Source organism: Melopsittacus undulatus, chromosome Z (genome assembly GCF_012275295.1).
Source record: "Melopsittacus undulatus isolate bMelUnd1 chromosome Z, bMelUnd1.mat.Z, whole genome shotgun sequence".
Taxonomy (NCBI): domain Eukaryota; kingdom Metazoa; phylum Chordata; class Aves; order Psittaciformes; family Psittaculidae; genus Melopsittacus; species Melopsittacus undulatus.
This window is the reverse complement of record NC_047557.1, coordinates 77,439,933-77,456,262: the sequence shown is the minus strand read 5'-3', so window position 1 is coordinate 77,456,262 and position 16,330 is coordinate 77,439,933. Positions and strand designations below refer to the sequence as shown.

At 45.2% G+C, this 16,330-nt stretch overlaps 1 protein-coding gene across 1 annotated transcript; it reads left to right on the top strand.

Moving 5' to 3' along the window:
- The first annotated feature begins 1,085 nt into the window (after window positions 1–1,085).
- Window positions 1,086–15,511, top strand: MBLAC2 (metallo-beta-lactamase domain containing 2). The gene is made up of 2 exons (XM_034073229.1): window positions 1,086–1,548; window positions 12,049–15,511. The coding sequence occupies exons 1-2, from the start codon at window positions 1,104–1,106 to the stop codon at window positions 12,432–12,434; spliced, it is 831 nt and encodes a 276-aa protein (XP_033929120.1). The 5' UTR covers window positions 1,086–1,103; the 3' UTR covers window positions 12,435–15,511.
- Window positions 15,512–16,330: the final 819 nt, after the last annotated feature.

The window sequence follows — 16,330 nt, the reverse complement described above, 5'->3', positions numbered from 1 at the left end:
TAGTGTGAGTTGTCCCTGCCCATGGCAGAAGGGTTGGAACTAGATGATCTTAAGGCTCTTTCCAAACCTAGCTGTTCTATGATTCTAAATAATGAAGGAAACTGAGCTGTACAACTAAGTCACCAAGCATGACAAAGTTACCACGATGACCAGCATTTTGGCTACCAGAAGGGATGCCGAATGGAACGCCATTTTAGTGCCAGTGCATAATGTGCACATCAATCTACAAACAGTGAGAATTTCAGATTTAAGCGTTTAAAGTTCATTCAAAACTACGTATGCTGTGCCTCAGGCAGTCAGCGGGGAATGAAAACAAGCCAGTGGGATGGATGCCGGCTTGAGGAGACCTGGTGCTGGGATGAGCTCTCCTGATCGTGTGTTTTCCTCAGGGCAGAAGTCTCAATAGTCTTTGGATCCTCGATTTTCAAAGACAAGTGCAGCCGAAAAAAGGGAAGAGCATATAGAGGAGAAAGGACTGAAATCCAAATACTGAGATTTCGGGGGGGGGGGGGGGTGGGTGGGGTGGGTTTGGTTGGTTGTTTTTTGTTTTTTTTCACCTAATGCCCCTGAAGGTAAAAGTACATAACCCCAGATTGGTTTGCATTGGAAGGGACCTCAAAGCTCATTCAATTCCAACCCCCTGCCATGGGCAGTGACACCTTTCACAAGGCCAGGTTGCTCCAAGCCCCGTCTACCCTGGCCTTGAGCACTGGCAGATATGGGGCAGCCACAGCTTCTCTGGGTATCCTCTGCAGTGAATGATAAAAGTGCTAAAAAAAGGCGTCATTTACCGGGTGAAGGCACTTATCACCGCTGCAGTCGTGTGGGGATACACCCGCCCGGCTCCTCCCTTGCCCGTCCCGCTCCCTGAACCCGCGCTGTCCGCCCCCCGCGCCTAACGGCTCTGCTCTCCCCGGCGCAGACGGATCTCAGCCGCCTCCGCCCAGCCCTGTCACCACAGAAGAGGCGGCTTCACCTCCTCCGTCCCCTCTCAGATCTCCCTCACGGCTTCACGTCCGCCGCTCTCCGCCCGCGGGTGCCGCAGTGGGCCGGGCCCGGCTCCACCCCGCCCCGCCGCGCTGAGGTGACCCGCCAGTGGGACCATGTCGGCGCTGGAATGGTTTGCGCACAAGTCCCTCGGCGGGGGCATCTTCTGGATCCAAGAGCGCTTCTACGAGTCGGGAAACCGGGCTAACATCTGGCTAGTGCGGGGCTCGCAGCGGGACGTGGTGATCGACGCGGGACTGGGGCTGCGCAGCCTTCCCGACTACCTGCGCGCCGCCGGGCTGCTGGCCCCGGCGGACGGGGCCGAGCCGCGACCGCTGCTGGCCGTAGCCACACACGTCCACTTCGACCACTCGGGCGGGCTGCAGCATTTCGAGGAGGTGGCGGTGCACAGCGCCGAAGCTGCGGCCCTTCTCCGCGGAGATAACTACGAGGCCGTCACCTGGCTGTCGGACCGGGAGGTGGCGCGGCCGCCGCGGCCCGGCTGGCGGGCTCGGCATTTCCGCGTCCCGCCCGTCCGGCCCAGCCGCCTGCTGCAGGAGGGTAAGCGGCGGTACCTCTGGTATCGCGTTTCTCCCGAGGGTGGAGGGGTGCGCAGTGTCTGTGAGTCGCCGGTGGCACAGCAGCAGCCCTCTTGCCGCTGCGCTCTTTCTGCTTTATGCGTTTTCTCGTGTTGCGTAGACTCGTATTGAGGTTTGGGTTGGAAGGGACCTTACAGCTCATCCTGTTCCAACCCCTTGCCATGGGCAGGGACACCTTTCACCCGGGTGCGATGCTTAAAGTGATGTTTTGTTCTTCGCTTACTGTCAGTCTCTGCGATCTGCTTTGCAGAATTTAAAAGCCTTCCCAAGTTCTCAGCGTGGGACAACAAAGCCCCAGGTAGTGGGGTATATTCTTAAATGATTGTTTCTACCAGTTCTCGAAGTATTGATGGGAACTGACAAAAAAAGACACTATTCAGCCTGGAAAAGAGAAGACTCTGAGGAGATCTCAGAGCAGCTCCAGTGCCTAAGGGGGCTACAAGAAACCTGGAGAGAGGCTTTGACAAGGTCCTGTAGGGACAGGACAAGGGGGAATGGCTTTAACCTGACAGAGGGGAGATTGACATGAGCTCTTAGGCAGAAGTTCTTCCTGTGATGGTGCTGAGGCACCGGCACAGGTTGCCCAGAGAAGCTGTGGCTGCCCCAGCCCTGGCAGTGTTCAAGGCCAGGTTGGATGGGGCTTGGAGCAACCTGGTCTAGTGTAAGCTGTCCCTGCCCGTGGCAGGGGGTTGGAACTGGGTGAGGTTTAAGGTCCCTTCCAACCCAAACTGTTCTGCGAAATACCCTGTGCATGCCTGATCTGTTGGCCCACTGATACAAGTATTTTTTTCCTTAGACTGAGAATCACTCAGTGGTAATTTAAGTGACTGACTGAGCAGGTTTCACCTTAGGCTTCTAACAGTATGTCACCATGTCAGTCAGATCTAGCATCTGGTGACCCATATTATTTATAAGCTTTCAAGGCATAACAGTGTAAAGAACAAGGCAGTTTATTGAAAGAGGTATTTCGGAGAACTTGTGTTTTGTTTTACAGAATTTAGATAAATGTAACTTACTGAAGTGGCTTTTATAGATAGAAATCCATTTAGTCTCCTGCAGCAAACAATGACTAGGTTATTTTAGCAACAACCCACCTAATAGTACAGTATGGTGAAGAAGAAGTTATAAGTTAACTAGCTGACAGGTGACACCTTTTGCAGGGGTATCGCTGTGTTCTACATAATTTAGGCCATCATGCATAGATGCTTGGAAAACCAGAACTGAACATACTGAAGGCTTCAGAGATCTGGTATGAGATTTAACAGTGGTCAGTCAACAGAAGTTTAAGTGTTATTTTCTTTAAAAGGGAGAAATTATTAAAAATATAATCTTATAAAAGATAAAGCAAACTCACTGTCAAAGTAACATCAAGGTCTGTAAGACAACACTGAGACAGGCTGTGTGGAAGTGACATACCATCTCAGTGCACCTGGAAGGCTGTAGGGTGAGGATATCCAGCAGTGCTAAAAATACAGAAGGTGGCAGTACTCTGTTACAGTCCAAAGCCACAGCATTTTTTTTGTACATTGCCTGCCTCACTTGTTTAGTTTTTGCATTATCTTAACGTTACCAGATCTTTTACTGTAACTATTCTAGCTAAAATTGCATTTATTTGTATTGTGCGTACCATTTAGTGTTTTCCTGGTCGCATGCATCTCGTAAGACTCAACAGTTTCCGTCAGCTGTCCCTTCAGACATGTTCAGAATGTAAGAGTTTTTCTTAAATTCTGTGCACATCTTAAACTTTTGGATGCCGTATTCGGTTTCTGTGTATTTTTTCTGTGCCAGGGGCAGTTTGAAATACACCTGAACACTTTCCTCCATTAACTTCACCTTCACTGTGGTTTCCTTCACCAGTACAGGCATTTTCAGCATAATCTTCTCAACGTCAAGTGCCCAACATTTCCCTGAAAGATAATTTGTCTAAATATCCCCTTTTATAATTTTGAAACTAGCTGCTTGTGCAAATGTGGGGATCTGTACCGCTGTTGGATACAGCACGGTAAGACATTACCTCTCCAGTGACTCCCCAAAGTTGTTGTAGCATATTCAGTACTCTTTCTCAATTGAACACCAAAAAGTCACTTGCTGAGGGGGGTGGCTTGAGAAAGGACGCCTGTGGCACCGGAGCGGAGCTGGGGGAGATCAGCGTCCAGAAACCTCACCACAGAGCGACAAGAGCCACTGAGGAGGGAGCCTCAAGTCCTCGACAGGACTTGCAAAGACCTCAGCTACTGCGAGGAGGTGACTCACCGGGGGCGGAGACAGGAGGAGGGGCACCAACTGTGAGCGGTTGAAAGCCTACCCAGGGAGCGCGGCAACCAGGAGCGCGGCGGACGGAGCAGGCAAACAGAGCAGGTCGAGGCAGTTTGCGCGGCAGTTCGCGCGAGCAGGCGAGCGGGATGGTGAGCACTCGCCGTATGACCAGGTCTGGGAGCTCTGCCCCGGCCGCCCTGGTGGTAGCCAGCGTAGGCACCCATACAGAGCCGGTAAGTGGGGAGGTTGCGGTGCAGAGCTTGGAGTGCAGAGAGTGCCTGCACTGGTCTGGTGAGGGAAAGGTGCAGAATGGGCAGGGCTGCGCTCGCTGCTCCCTGGTGGAGATCCTCCAGCAGGTGGCTGTCAGTAAGCTGCAAGATGTCAGGGAAGCTGAGAGGAAGCAGGACTGCTTGCTCCAGGACCAAACAGCACAGGGGCCTCAAGATTCTTCTCTAACTCATGGAGGAAAGAAGGAAGCTGTTGATCAGGGAAGCTGGGAATTAGTAACAAAAAAAAAAAAACAACCAAAGGAGGAAGAGAGCAATTAAAAGCAAGGGGTTTCCTCCTAAATCTGCTGTACCCACCCAGAACCACTTTGCTGTCCTGCAGGGGGCTGATGAGGAAATGCACTTGCATCAGAAACAGTTGGCTGGTGCACTGGTACAGAAGATCTCTACTGGTGCTGCCAGGAAAAAGCGGTGGGTTGTAGTAGTAGGGGACTCTGCCTTGAAAGGGACAGAAGTGCTCATCTGTCGGCCTGACCGGGTCCCAAGGGAGGTGTGTTGCCTACCTGGGGCACAGATCAGGGATGTTGCGGAGAGGCTGCCTGCTCTAGTAAGTCCCACAGACTATTACCCTCTTCTAGTGATACATGTGGGTGCTAGGGATATAGATAGTAGTAGCCTGAGGAGTATAAAGAAGGACTACAGGGCTCTGGGAGAGGTGGTCAGGGGTTCTGGAGCTCACATAGTCTTTTCGACCATTGTCCAAGACACAGGGGAGGACCTTCCAAAGGCAAGGAGGATTGGACAGGTTAATAAATGGTTAAAAGGGTGGTGTCATAGTCAAGGGTTTGGGTGTCTCGAACATGGGGCCCACATTTGTAGGCCAGGCCTACTGGGGGCTGGTGGAACTGCTCTGATAAAGAAAGGGAAGAGTGGCTTTGCTGGGAGGCTTGCCAGACTTGTCAAGGATGCTTTAAACTAGTTGTGTTGGGGGAGGGGAGCATCATTACATCCCAACACAACCAGTCAGTTGCCAGCACCTATAATAAATACTCTGAGCAATGCAGTGATATTCTAGCCGCTCCAGCCACTGAGCCAGCTTCATTTGGAGCTCAGATCAGATGCCTCTATACAAATGCCCGTAGCATGGGGAATAAACAAGAGGAATTAGAGATGTGTGCACATCTACGCGGCTATGATATAATAGGCATCACAGAAACATGGTGGGATGGCTCCTTTGACTGGAGTGTTGAAATGGAGGGTTATAGGCTTTTTAGAAAAGACAGGCTCAGTAGGAGGGGAGGGGGAGTTGCCCTTTATGTTAGGGATAGGCTGGAGAGTATGGAACTCTGTCTGGGGACAGGTGATCAGTTAACAGAAAGTTTGTGGATCAGGGTTAAGGGGAAATCGGTGATGGGACACATTACTGTGGGGATGTTACAGACCGCCTGATCAAGAGGAACCTGTGGATGAAGAACTCTACAGACAAATAGGAAAAGCCTCACACTCGCAGACCCCCGTTCTCATGGGGGACTTCAACCACCCTGACATTTGTTGGAGGGATGGCACAGCCCGGCACAAGCAATCCAGGAGGTTTCTCGATTGTGTGGAAGACAACTTCCTTCTGCAAGCAATAAAGGAGCCGACGAGGAGAAGTGCCCTGCTTGACCTCGTGCTCACCAACAGGGAAGGGCTCGTTGGAAATGTGACTCTCCAGGGAAGTCTTGGATGCAGTGATCACGAGATGGTCAAATTTGAGGTCCTCAGGACAGTGAGAAGAGCGTGCAGTAAGCTCACTGCCCTGGACTTCAAGAGAGCAGGGTTTGGGCTCTTCAGGCACCTGCTTAGCAAGGTTCCTTGGGATATAGCCCTAGAGGGCAGGGGGGCCCAAGACTCTTGGTTAACATTCAAGGATCACCTGCCACAAGCTCAGGAGTGTTGCATCCCGACTAGAAGGAAGTGCAGCAGGAGGGCCAGGAGACCTCCTTGGATGGATAAGGCCCAGTTGGAGCTAAACTTGGTGCCGCGGCCAGGTGGAGGGGAGAAAACACCGATACGATGTAGATTCACAAAATGCTCCATTTATTGATTACAAGGCTGCTCTTAATATACTGTCTTACACGCGATCAAGCATTACTTGATTGGCTGCTTCACTTTGCCCACGAGGGATACACGCTCCCCTTTACCTCTCCTGATTGGTTTCACACCTTCGCTTCAGCTTAGCGTTACATCATGCTTCTGCAATTACTGGCATCTTGTTATTGCATTCCTGTTTTGCTGATCTTGACACTTCTCCCTCTTTTAACCTGGGGTCATAAGTTCACTTTCTCACAGCTTGCTGTAGGCCTGTTCAAGCGCCCATGCTCGACCCCCAACATCTCCCCCTCTTTTTTCAAATAAGGCGTTCGTCATCTGCTGCATGCGTTGCATAATACATTGTAACAAACAAGGTCCAAAAAACAAAATTAACAACATAATCATAATTGGTCCGCTAAACATCATGATTAAACTCCTTAACCAACTACTTATTCCTAACGATTTTAACCAAGAGTCTATAGGATTTGTTTCTACAGTATTTTCTTTAAGTTCAAACAGTTTCTTGTGAATAGATTCAGAATGATCAGAAAGATTCATACAACACATGCCCAGAAGCATTCTAATGCAAAGGCGATGTGAAGCAGCTGCAGAAGTAAACTGTACAGTGTTAACAGTCAAGGAGTTACACTCCCCCTTTTTTTTTTTTTTTTTTTGTTCAGACAAAAAGCCATTTATTACAAAGCATTAACTCCTTATATACTATTGCTTACACACACCTACAGCAATTTGGCATATCATGATTAGATACTTGTCTTGAAGACCCTTAGTGACTAACATATAATTGGTTAAGCACAGGTGTGAGAACTTGACCTCAAACGCTTGCCAAGAGTCCACAGTTCTCATAACTCAGTGAATTACAGCTTCTTCTTATCTTGCTTGCTTAGGCTTCCTTGGGCCTCCCATGGCCTTGCTGTATCCCTCGGAGTTATTCAGACCTCATGTACCAAATATTCATTTTCCTGTGAGAACACTGTCTCCACATCTCCCCCTTTTTAGTTTTACTAAAAGTTTTTTTACAATTTGGGATGTTTGCTCTATCACTGCTTGACTTGTGTAACATAACAACCCACTACTCTAGGTAGCATTATTTCAGTAAGATTAGTCTGATTTGAAGTCACTTGAACCTTTATAACATGTGGCATACCAGTGAATCCTACACACCATGTAACAGGATGGAATAATGAGGATTTAACAGATGTGCTCAATATACTTGTCCATTACGCATAGTCACACATAATAAAACAGATATTACAAAGATTTTACAAAGATTTCTGCCATTGCTGTTTCTTTATGTGGTTGAGTTCTGTGGCTTTGTACATTTCGCTGGCAGTCGGTATGGTCCTGTTGATAGCTGTACACAGCTGGGCCTGCCCTTTTTCTCCCAGATGCCTCTCTGATAACAACGAAGGCCATCCCTCACATCAAGGTCTGGCATGGCATGTGTCTCCACCGCTCTACACCTGCTGGTTGCAGCCAGCAGCAGAGCTAAAGGTTCTTCTTGGTGGCAGACACAGAGGCCAACCCAGTCTTGCCCTTGACTGTGGTAGCAGGCATTTGGTCAATCTCTGTCCTTGCACCTTGTTGTCAATGCAGTTTCACCTGCTTCACCCAGTAACAAGTCACTACTACAGCAAAGCACACACAGATTTACATTAGCAGAGTAACTATTACAGAGTGCATCAGCATGTTGAAGATGCTGATGACAGCAAGGGACTAACCAAAGAAATTTCTTACCAGTGGAGTTCTCCCACCCTCTTAATTTGTTCCATTACTTGCTTTATAACACTATCATAATCTTAGAATCTTTTAGCTTTTACCTTAGCATTTTCTAGCAGCTGCTGCAAATTTGCATGTTCTAACATCTCTTTTACAAGTGACAACTCCATACAATACAAGGTATAGTTTCTTGTTAGCAACTGGCTAGTAAATACAGGTGGTTTTATACACAAAATCACAACCTCTAATAATAGCTACTTTACAAGTATGCATATTCAAGCTGTTAATTTTCAGTTGCCCTCAAGTGATTTTTTTTTTTTTTTTTGGATTACACATGCATATTGTCTGGAAAACAAGGTTGAAGCAATATACATCAAAACTGCAGTCATTAATAACGGCTAGAATTTTTTAACATTACCTTTTTTTTAATTTTTATTTTTTCAATTTTTTTATATTTTTATATTTTTTTTTTCTATTTTTTTTCTTTTTTTTTTTCTATCATTTTTTTTTTTTTTTTAAGTCGCTCACCCTGCTTTGCACAGCTAAAACCACCGGCCTATCGGCAACTGCACTTTTGCATTAACCTTTTCTTGCCTGAAAGGTTAAACTGCTACCTGTTAAAACTTTTACATGAACCTGACAACAAAAAATACACAGAACACTGTCTGCCCTCATTACAAACATACACAGACACAGACACGCATGGGATCCCACAAGCACACTCCACACAACTACAGTATTTGAAACACAAATTCCAGACAACCATTGTTCCCACTGCACAGTCCCACATACAGGACGTGGCACAAGGACCCTGTAAAGACTATCAGGAAACCAGCTCCGAGAAGCATCATTGCTGTGCGAGGTGGCAGGCTCAACCTTAGCAGGCATCCCTGTAGAGGCTCTACCTCCCTCACATCGCATGAGGCTTAGGTTTTTTTACTGACCAAAATGCACACTCGTTCCGACACAGGTGGCCAGCCTATGTTGGAAGAAGTTGCCAGCAATATCTATAAAGGTCTGCAAGGGTCGATAGAAACATGGACATACTTATATTTACCAACTTCTGGCATGAGTATCACAGAGAGACTGTATCAAAGGAGTTGTATACGGGGTCCCAACTCCACGGTCTGACACATTCTGCCCGATACCCCTAATAAGAGCATACAAGAGACCTTCCCATCTCGGGTTTTGAACCAGCATATACACCACAAGGAAACCGTGCAATACATCTGCATCCCCCACCCATCTCACTTCTCCCTTTACAGCTGCCCGTTTATCACGAGGATCTGGGGGATATAAATCAGGCTTCTTTTCCAGATGAATAGGCTCCAGGTCAAGAGCACCATCCAGGTCAGCATCGGCATTATCAGGCATCAGAATCTCAAAAGCAGCAACAGCAAACTGATGAATGTGCACAGGCTCCTTCTCGGGGTCAATAGGGCTCAGGTCGAAAGGATCATCTTCATCCTCATCTTCAGTCTTCACAGGCTACACAGGACTTGGAGAAGGCTGAGGTTCTGAATGGCTTATTTGCCTCAGTCTTCACTGGCAAAGGCTCTGACCACAGCACCCGAGTCTTGGAAGGCGGACACAGGGACTGTGAAAACCTAGACCTTAGGCCCACTGTAGGAGAGGTTCTAGTTCGAGACCATCTTAAGAACCTGAATGTACACAAGTCCATGGGACCTGATGAAATCTATCCATGGGTCCTGAAGGAGCTGGCAAATGAAGTTGCAAAGCCCCTGGCCATCATATTTGAAAAATCATGGCAGACAGGTGAAGTTCCTGATGACTGGAAAAAGGGAAATATAGCCCCCATTTTCAAGAAGGGGAAAATGGATAACCCAGGGAATTACAGACCAGTCAGACTCACCTCTGTGCCTGGCAAAATCTGGGAGCAGATTCCCTTGGAAGGCATGCTAAGGCACATGAAAAAGAGAAATGTGCTTGGTGACAGCCAGCATGGCTTTACTAGGGGAAAATTCTGCCTGACCAATTTGGTGGCCTTCTATGACGGGGCTACAGAAGTGATGGACAGGGGTGGAGCAGTTGACATCATCTACCTGGACTTGTGCTAAGCATTCGACACTGTCCCACATGACATCCTTGTCTCTAAATTGGAGTGCCATCAATTTGATAGGTGGACCACTCGGTGGATAAAGAACTGGCTGGATGGTCACACTCAAAGAGTGTGGTCAACGGTTCAATGTCCGGCTGGAGATCAGTAACGAGTGGTGTCCCTCAGGGGTCGGTGTTGGGACCGGTCTTGTTTAATATTTTTGTCGCTGACATGGACAGTGGGATTGAGTGTGCCCTCAGCAAGTTTGCCGATGACACCAAGCTGTGTGGTTCTGTTGATACGCTAGAGGGAAGGAATGCCATTCAGAGGGACTTTGACACACTTGTGAGGTGGGCTGATGCCAACCTCATGAAGTTTAACCATGCCAAGTGCAAGGTCCTACACCTGGGTGGGAGCAATCCCAGGCACAGCTACAGGTTGGGCAAAAAGGAAATTCATGGTAGTCCTGCGGAGAAGGACTTGGGGGTGTTAGTCAATGAGAAAATGAACATGAGCCAGCAGTGTGCACTCACAGCCCAGAAAGCCAACCGTATCCTGGGCTGCATCAAGAGGAGCGTGACCAGCAGGTCGAAGGAAGTGATCCTGCCCCTCTACTCTGCTCTCGTGAGACCTCACTTGGAGTACTGTGTGCAGTTCTGGTGTCCTCAACATAAAAAGGACATGGAACTGTTAGAACAAGTCCAGAGGAGGGCCACGAGGATGATCAGGGGACTGGAGCACCTCCCATATGAAGACAGGCTGAGAAAATTGTGGCTGTTCAGCCTGGAGAAGAGGAGGCTGCATGGAGACCTCATAGCAGCCTTCCAGTATCTTAAGGGGGCCTACAGGGATGATGGGGAGGGACTGATCATTAGGGACTGTAGTGATAGGACAAGGGGTAATGGGTTGAAACTTAAACAGCAGAGGTTTAGACTGGATCTAAGGAAGAAATTCTTTACTGTGAGGGTGGTGAGGTACTGGAATGGGTTGCCCAGGGAGGTAGTGAATACTCTATCCCTGGCGGTGTTCAAGACCAGGTTGGATGAAGCCTTGGGTGATATGGTTTAGTGTGAGGTGTCCCTGCCCATGGCAGGGGGCTTGGAACTAGATGATCTTAAGGTCCTTTCCAATCCTAACTATTATATGATTCTATGACTTCCAGGAGTTAAGTACCTCTAGGCTTGGTGAATTGTGAGGAAGTCTGTGGCATGCCTGTCTCTAGTGTGATGCAGATTGGTAACTTTCAGATTTCTAGTAGCAGCAGAGGTCTGGTAACTTTCTTGTTCTCCTTGGCAACTGAAATGCAGGTTATCTTAAGCATTGTTTTATGATGGTACTGGATGTTATCTTTTAGAACTCTTTCATGTAGTTTGGCAACTGCTTGCGAGAAGGTTGCTTGTATGTTGGTCTTCCTTCCCTATGTAGTACTAAAGTTTACATTTGTACATTTATAATTAACGCTTATAATGTTTATAATTAAGGGGTTTGTACGTTTATAATTAAGCTGGCATTACAGTTTAAAATTAGCAGCTGACTTACTTGGCCAGTTCTTCATCCCTAGGCTGAAAGTAGTGGTTCAGTGGCTGGAACAGTGAAAAGACATACAGGTTTAAGCTGGAAAAAAAATTACTTCATGTTAAGGAAGTACTGTTTTTATGTGTGTGACTGAATGAGATGAAGAAAGTGTGTGTAGGCTAGTCCTGCAATTCATATTCTGTCCTTTTGCCTTCAGAAGTATCAGCAATGCAATTCTAGGCAAATTAAATAATGGTAAAATGATAAAAAATTGTAAAATACTTACTTTTTAAACTTTAAAAGCAGACCTGGTTTACTGTTTGCTTCCTGTTTTATTTTGTCTATCACATTCTTTTCCACATTGTTTATTAGAGAATAAATTGTATTAATATAAGCCCAAGCTTGTGTTAGCTATTACCATAATTGGAAAATGCCCTTTTGTCAAACCCGTCTTTCAGGTGCTTTGGCATTCACCAAGAAAATAAATGTCCTGCTCCCACTGTGAGAGTATGTTTAAACTCTCAGTGTATGGATAGGTCATAGTCTTTATGGTGTTTATCATACATACATTTTCCTGTAATACATTTGTTTGCAGGGGACGAGATCAGCCTTGGAGACCGACAGCTTACTGTCATGCACATGCCTGGTCATTCCAGAGGCAGCATTTGCTTACACGACAAAGAACGGAAGATTCTGTTCAGCGGGGATGTGGTGTATGATGGATCCATGATTGACTGGCTTCCCTACAGCAAAATCAGTGACTATGTTGCAAGCTGCCAGCGCCTCTTGGAGTTAGTGGACAAAGGTCTCGTGGAGAAGGTACTTCCTGGGCACTTCAACATCTTTGGGGCAGAAAGGCTGTATCGGTTAGCTTCCAACTACATTTCCCAAGCTGGGATCTGTCACAAGGTTTCTACTTGTGCCATGAAGTCCATTGCAAGCATAGCACTTCGCATTACAAATCCCAGAGTCACTTCTTAGTGTTTCTGAGAGTGTTTTATGTGATCTGCTCACTGTTGAAAAACCAAATGGCTTGTGAAAACGTTGATACAGGCAAAAGCAATATGCCTTAGTTAAAAGCTGGCAGATTGATACAGATGAGCTGCAAAAGTTCTACTTTATTCCTACTTTTATAAAAAGTGTGTCAGCTGGTCGCTTCAGCCCAAGCTGCTGGTTTTCTGTCTATTTCAGGGCATATTTGCACACATACTGGGATTGAAATATATTGTTTAATTTTGTTATGATTCTGACGGGTGCACATATGCCAAAACAAGAGGTTTCACATTCATGCCTGAAATCTTGTTGATGTAGCTCTAGACTTGTGACCATCCACGCAACTCCTGCTCAGGTTTTGGCGTAACACAGCCTGTTCCAAGAGCTGGTGTGTGCTGGTGGGAGCAGCACATGCATGGGGCTCGTTGGGCAGAAAGAGGAGAAGGACATCCTGCAGCCATTGTCACCTCCTTAGCATGTGCTGCACTCCTGCATCTTTGCAGAGTAGCTGTCTGGCAGTGTCTTTAGAATCCACTAACATACAGACATGCTGCAGACCAGACTTCCAAGTTGGAAGATACATCAGCTTACCTCAAAAGCTTCTGATGCAGATCTAGCATCAGATGGACTGTTGAGGCTATCATGCCTCCCAGTGGGGTGCAGGGAATGCCTGTGCCTTGATGAAGGAGCAGGAAGGAGCGCTCTTGCTGTCGGCTAGGGAACTGTTTGGTTATAGATGTGCAAGTTAGGAATTGGAGTATTTGTAAGCTAATGCATTAATGTGTTAAACTAGCCTGTACAAAGTGGCTTGAGCCTTTGCTTGACATGTTTGGGTTTTTTCTGATGAGCTCATTAAAAAATAGAATTACTTACAGAGTATGTTTTTCTGTAAATTTGAGCAAACTGGACTGTGACAAACTTAAAGGCTTTCTTTGCAAGTAAAAGTATTTTTATGTGACTGGATTGTAACTCGGTTTTTAATGCTCTGTGGTAGGGAAAAGAGAGAGGCTTTACCATTATCTTGCCCTACTGCAGGTGCTAGATTAAACAGCCCGTATGCTTGTTACCATGAAGTGAATGTAGCTTGAGCTGTTCACTGTTTGCTTATAAAGTGTTTGCTGCATATGTTTTATATTAAAAGTGCATTGCATTTGAGTCTGTTCCAAAAAAAGTTGTATACAGTGAGAAATGCTAAATGACATTGTAACTTGCTTATGAAAATTGAATGTGTGATACTTAAAAGCTGTTGAAATGGGTAGAGTTTGTGTAATTATTCTAACAGTATATTTAACTTTTTTAAAAGGACACTATCTGATGTTATTTTTGTATATAGACATATATACTTTACTAAAAAGAGAGCGGAAGTTTTCCCCAAATTTTAGTGCAGTTTAAACCTTATTTGTTTTACTTTCTCTTTATGGCGAAGCTTCCTCCCCACCCCTCATCATGCCCGCAGAGATGGAGTCCAAAGACTGGGCTCCATCTGAGGCATGGGGGAGTGGAATTCGAAGCCTTCTTAACTGCTGCGAATTCTGGTGGAAAACAGCAATTACAAAATAAAAAGTATCTCTGCAAAAAATATGAAAGAAAATATCTTACTTCTTGCTTTTCTCCTTTCATAGATCACAGCACTCCTGCCTTTACTATTTGCATGTATTCTTCACCAGGATTTGTACTGATAGGTTGTGCCTAGCTCTTGTTAGCAGTGCCTGTCTCCAGGCTGAAGCACAGTGGCAAGTGGGCAGATCAGGTACAGCAATGCAGTGCTTGAAAGACCTGCTATCACTTGTATCATTGTCTTTTTTTTTTGAGAAACCCAAAAATGTCAGTGTATTTCATGAGGGAGTGTTTAATCAGCAGGTACAATTCTGTCATAAATGAAGCCAAGAGCTTTTTGTCTTGGCTCATTTGGCCATAGGAAGAAACACAAAAAGCCTGGGAAGCAAAACAGCTGTTCAGTGAAGAGGCCCAAAACAAACTCCACAGTGTGGTTTTCCTTTTTAGCCTGCTGATACATGCTGCTATTCACACAGCAGTCCAGGCACTGTTCTGGGTAGCCAAGGGTTCACGGTGGCCAATCACAGATCTGAGGTGGCTGAAGTCAGAGTTGCCAAAGAAACACACAACACTGAAGCTTACACCAGTTACCCAGATGAAGCTGTGGTGTCACAGGTTACCCAACAATAATTAAATTCCTTCAAATCAGCCATCTGTGGCATAATGCCAGTAGTCATCTTGCTCTATCAGGAAGGCTGTAGGAGCACTAGCGCTAAGCTCTGTGCAGTAACACAGAGAGTCCTCTTCTGTCCCAAAGCCTGCCAGCTGCTAAAATTTTGGAAATGTTCATTAGGACAGTGAGAGCATGTTGAACTAACATTTTGTGTTATATAGCCATTGGTTTATTTTATTCAATATTGATAGCCTTGAAACCTTTCTGAGCTCTTAAGAGAAGGCTCACAGGCATGCCAATTTAAAAGAGAAGATATCCTTCATAATTCCTTTAAACCTGTGCTCAATATCAGGCACAAGATCCTCACATGTCAAAATGCCCTATTAAGGCATGCTTAAGTCCATTAAGTATATGTAGATAACAGCAATTGCTTGGTTTTTTTTTTTTTTTACTTTGACCAAAATCTAGGAATGATTTCCTAGCTCAAAATTATGCTTTACTTGAACATAGCCCAAAATGGAGAGTAAACTGCTGCTATGATCCCATTGAAAGTAGTTTTTGAAGGCCCCAGAATTATTTTTGTGTTGTAAGAAATATACTACTAGGTCAATGATATATCTTAAGTGTAAAGAACTGTCTGTGACTATTGTTAAGAATTAGCCAAGTTTTAAGAGTTTGACAGTAGCCTTGTAACACTACTTGGGTTGAATATTTAAAACATACATTGTAAGTTTAAATATTGCAACATCTTGGGTATTAGAAATTTGTTGATTTACTTGTAAAATCTAAATGTATGGGAAGTTTTGCTCCATAATGTTGATGTGATGTTAAACAGTTGACACATAAAAATTATTTTATCATAATTAATCATAATAAAAAAGTTATAATCCTGTGCAGTTCAGTCATAATTTCTAGGTGTTTTTCAAGAGAAGCACTTTTTGATTCTAAATGGAGTATAAAGTCTTTAAAAGTTGCTAGCAGTGGTCTGAACAGGAGACTGCATTATAAATGTTTACATATCATGGACAAATGCAGCAAAGTTTGTATAAAACCATGAGTTGTACTTCTTTGAAAAAAAAACAGTCCACATTTTAACACAAATCAGAATTAGGTTTTCAGTGGAATTTGTACACAGAAAAAATGATGTGATGAAAATTTATATTTGGGGGTCTGTTTCAGTTTGTGGTGACAAAGATTATTATTGTCACACAAGACAGTAGCTAATGACAGCTGTTTACCTGGAACAAAATAGGTCACATAGCTTCTGTCTGGCACATAACTGGAGCTTTAAATAATCCTTAGCGTACCTGATGACTAGTTTCTGGAAAAAGATAAAACTTCTTAGTAACTGATAAACTGTAGAAGTTGGTGGAAATTAGTCCATGGATAACAAAGGCAGCTACTGTCATGAAAACCAGGGGGAAAGAAATGTGCCTGTATAATGGCAAGAATAAATGAAGAAGGTAATCATCTCTTCATCCAAAGATGAAGGTACACTTCTTTCCAGACGACAGATAACTAGACTTCAGGGATATCACATTTAATGTGATGTGTTTGTTTTCTCCCAGGAGTTTCAGTGTTAATGTGTAGTCCTCATATCAATCTCTTGGCATGCTAGCACAAACACAATCTTACTTTCAAAACTAGTTTAACTTGTTAATTTTGAATTTTATGTGGTGATGAGGATAGAATTTGAAAGCAGATACAGAAATGA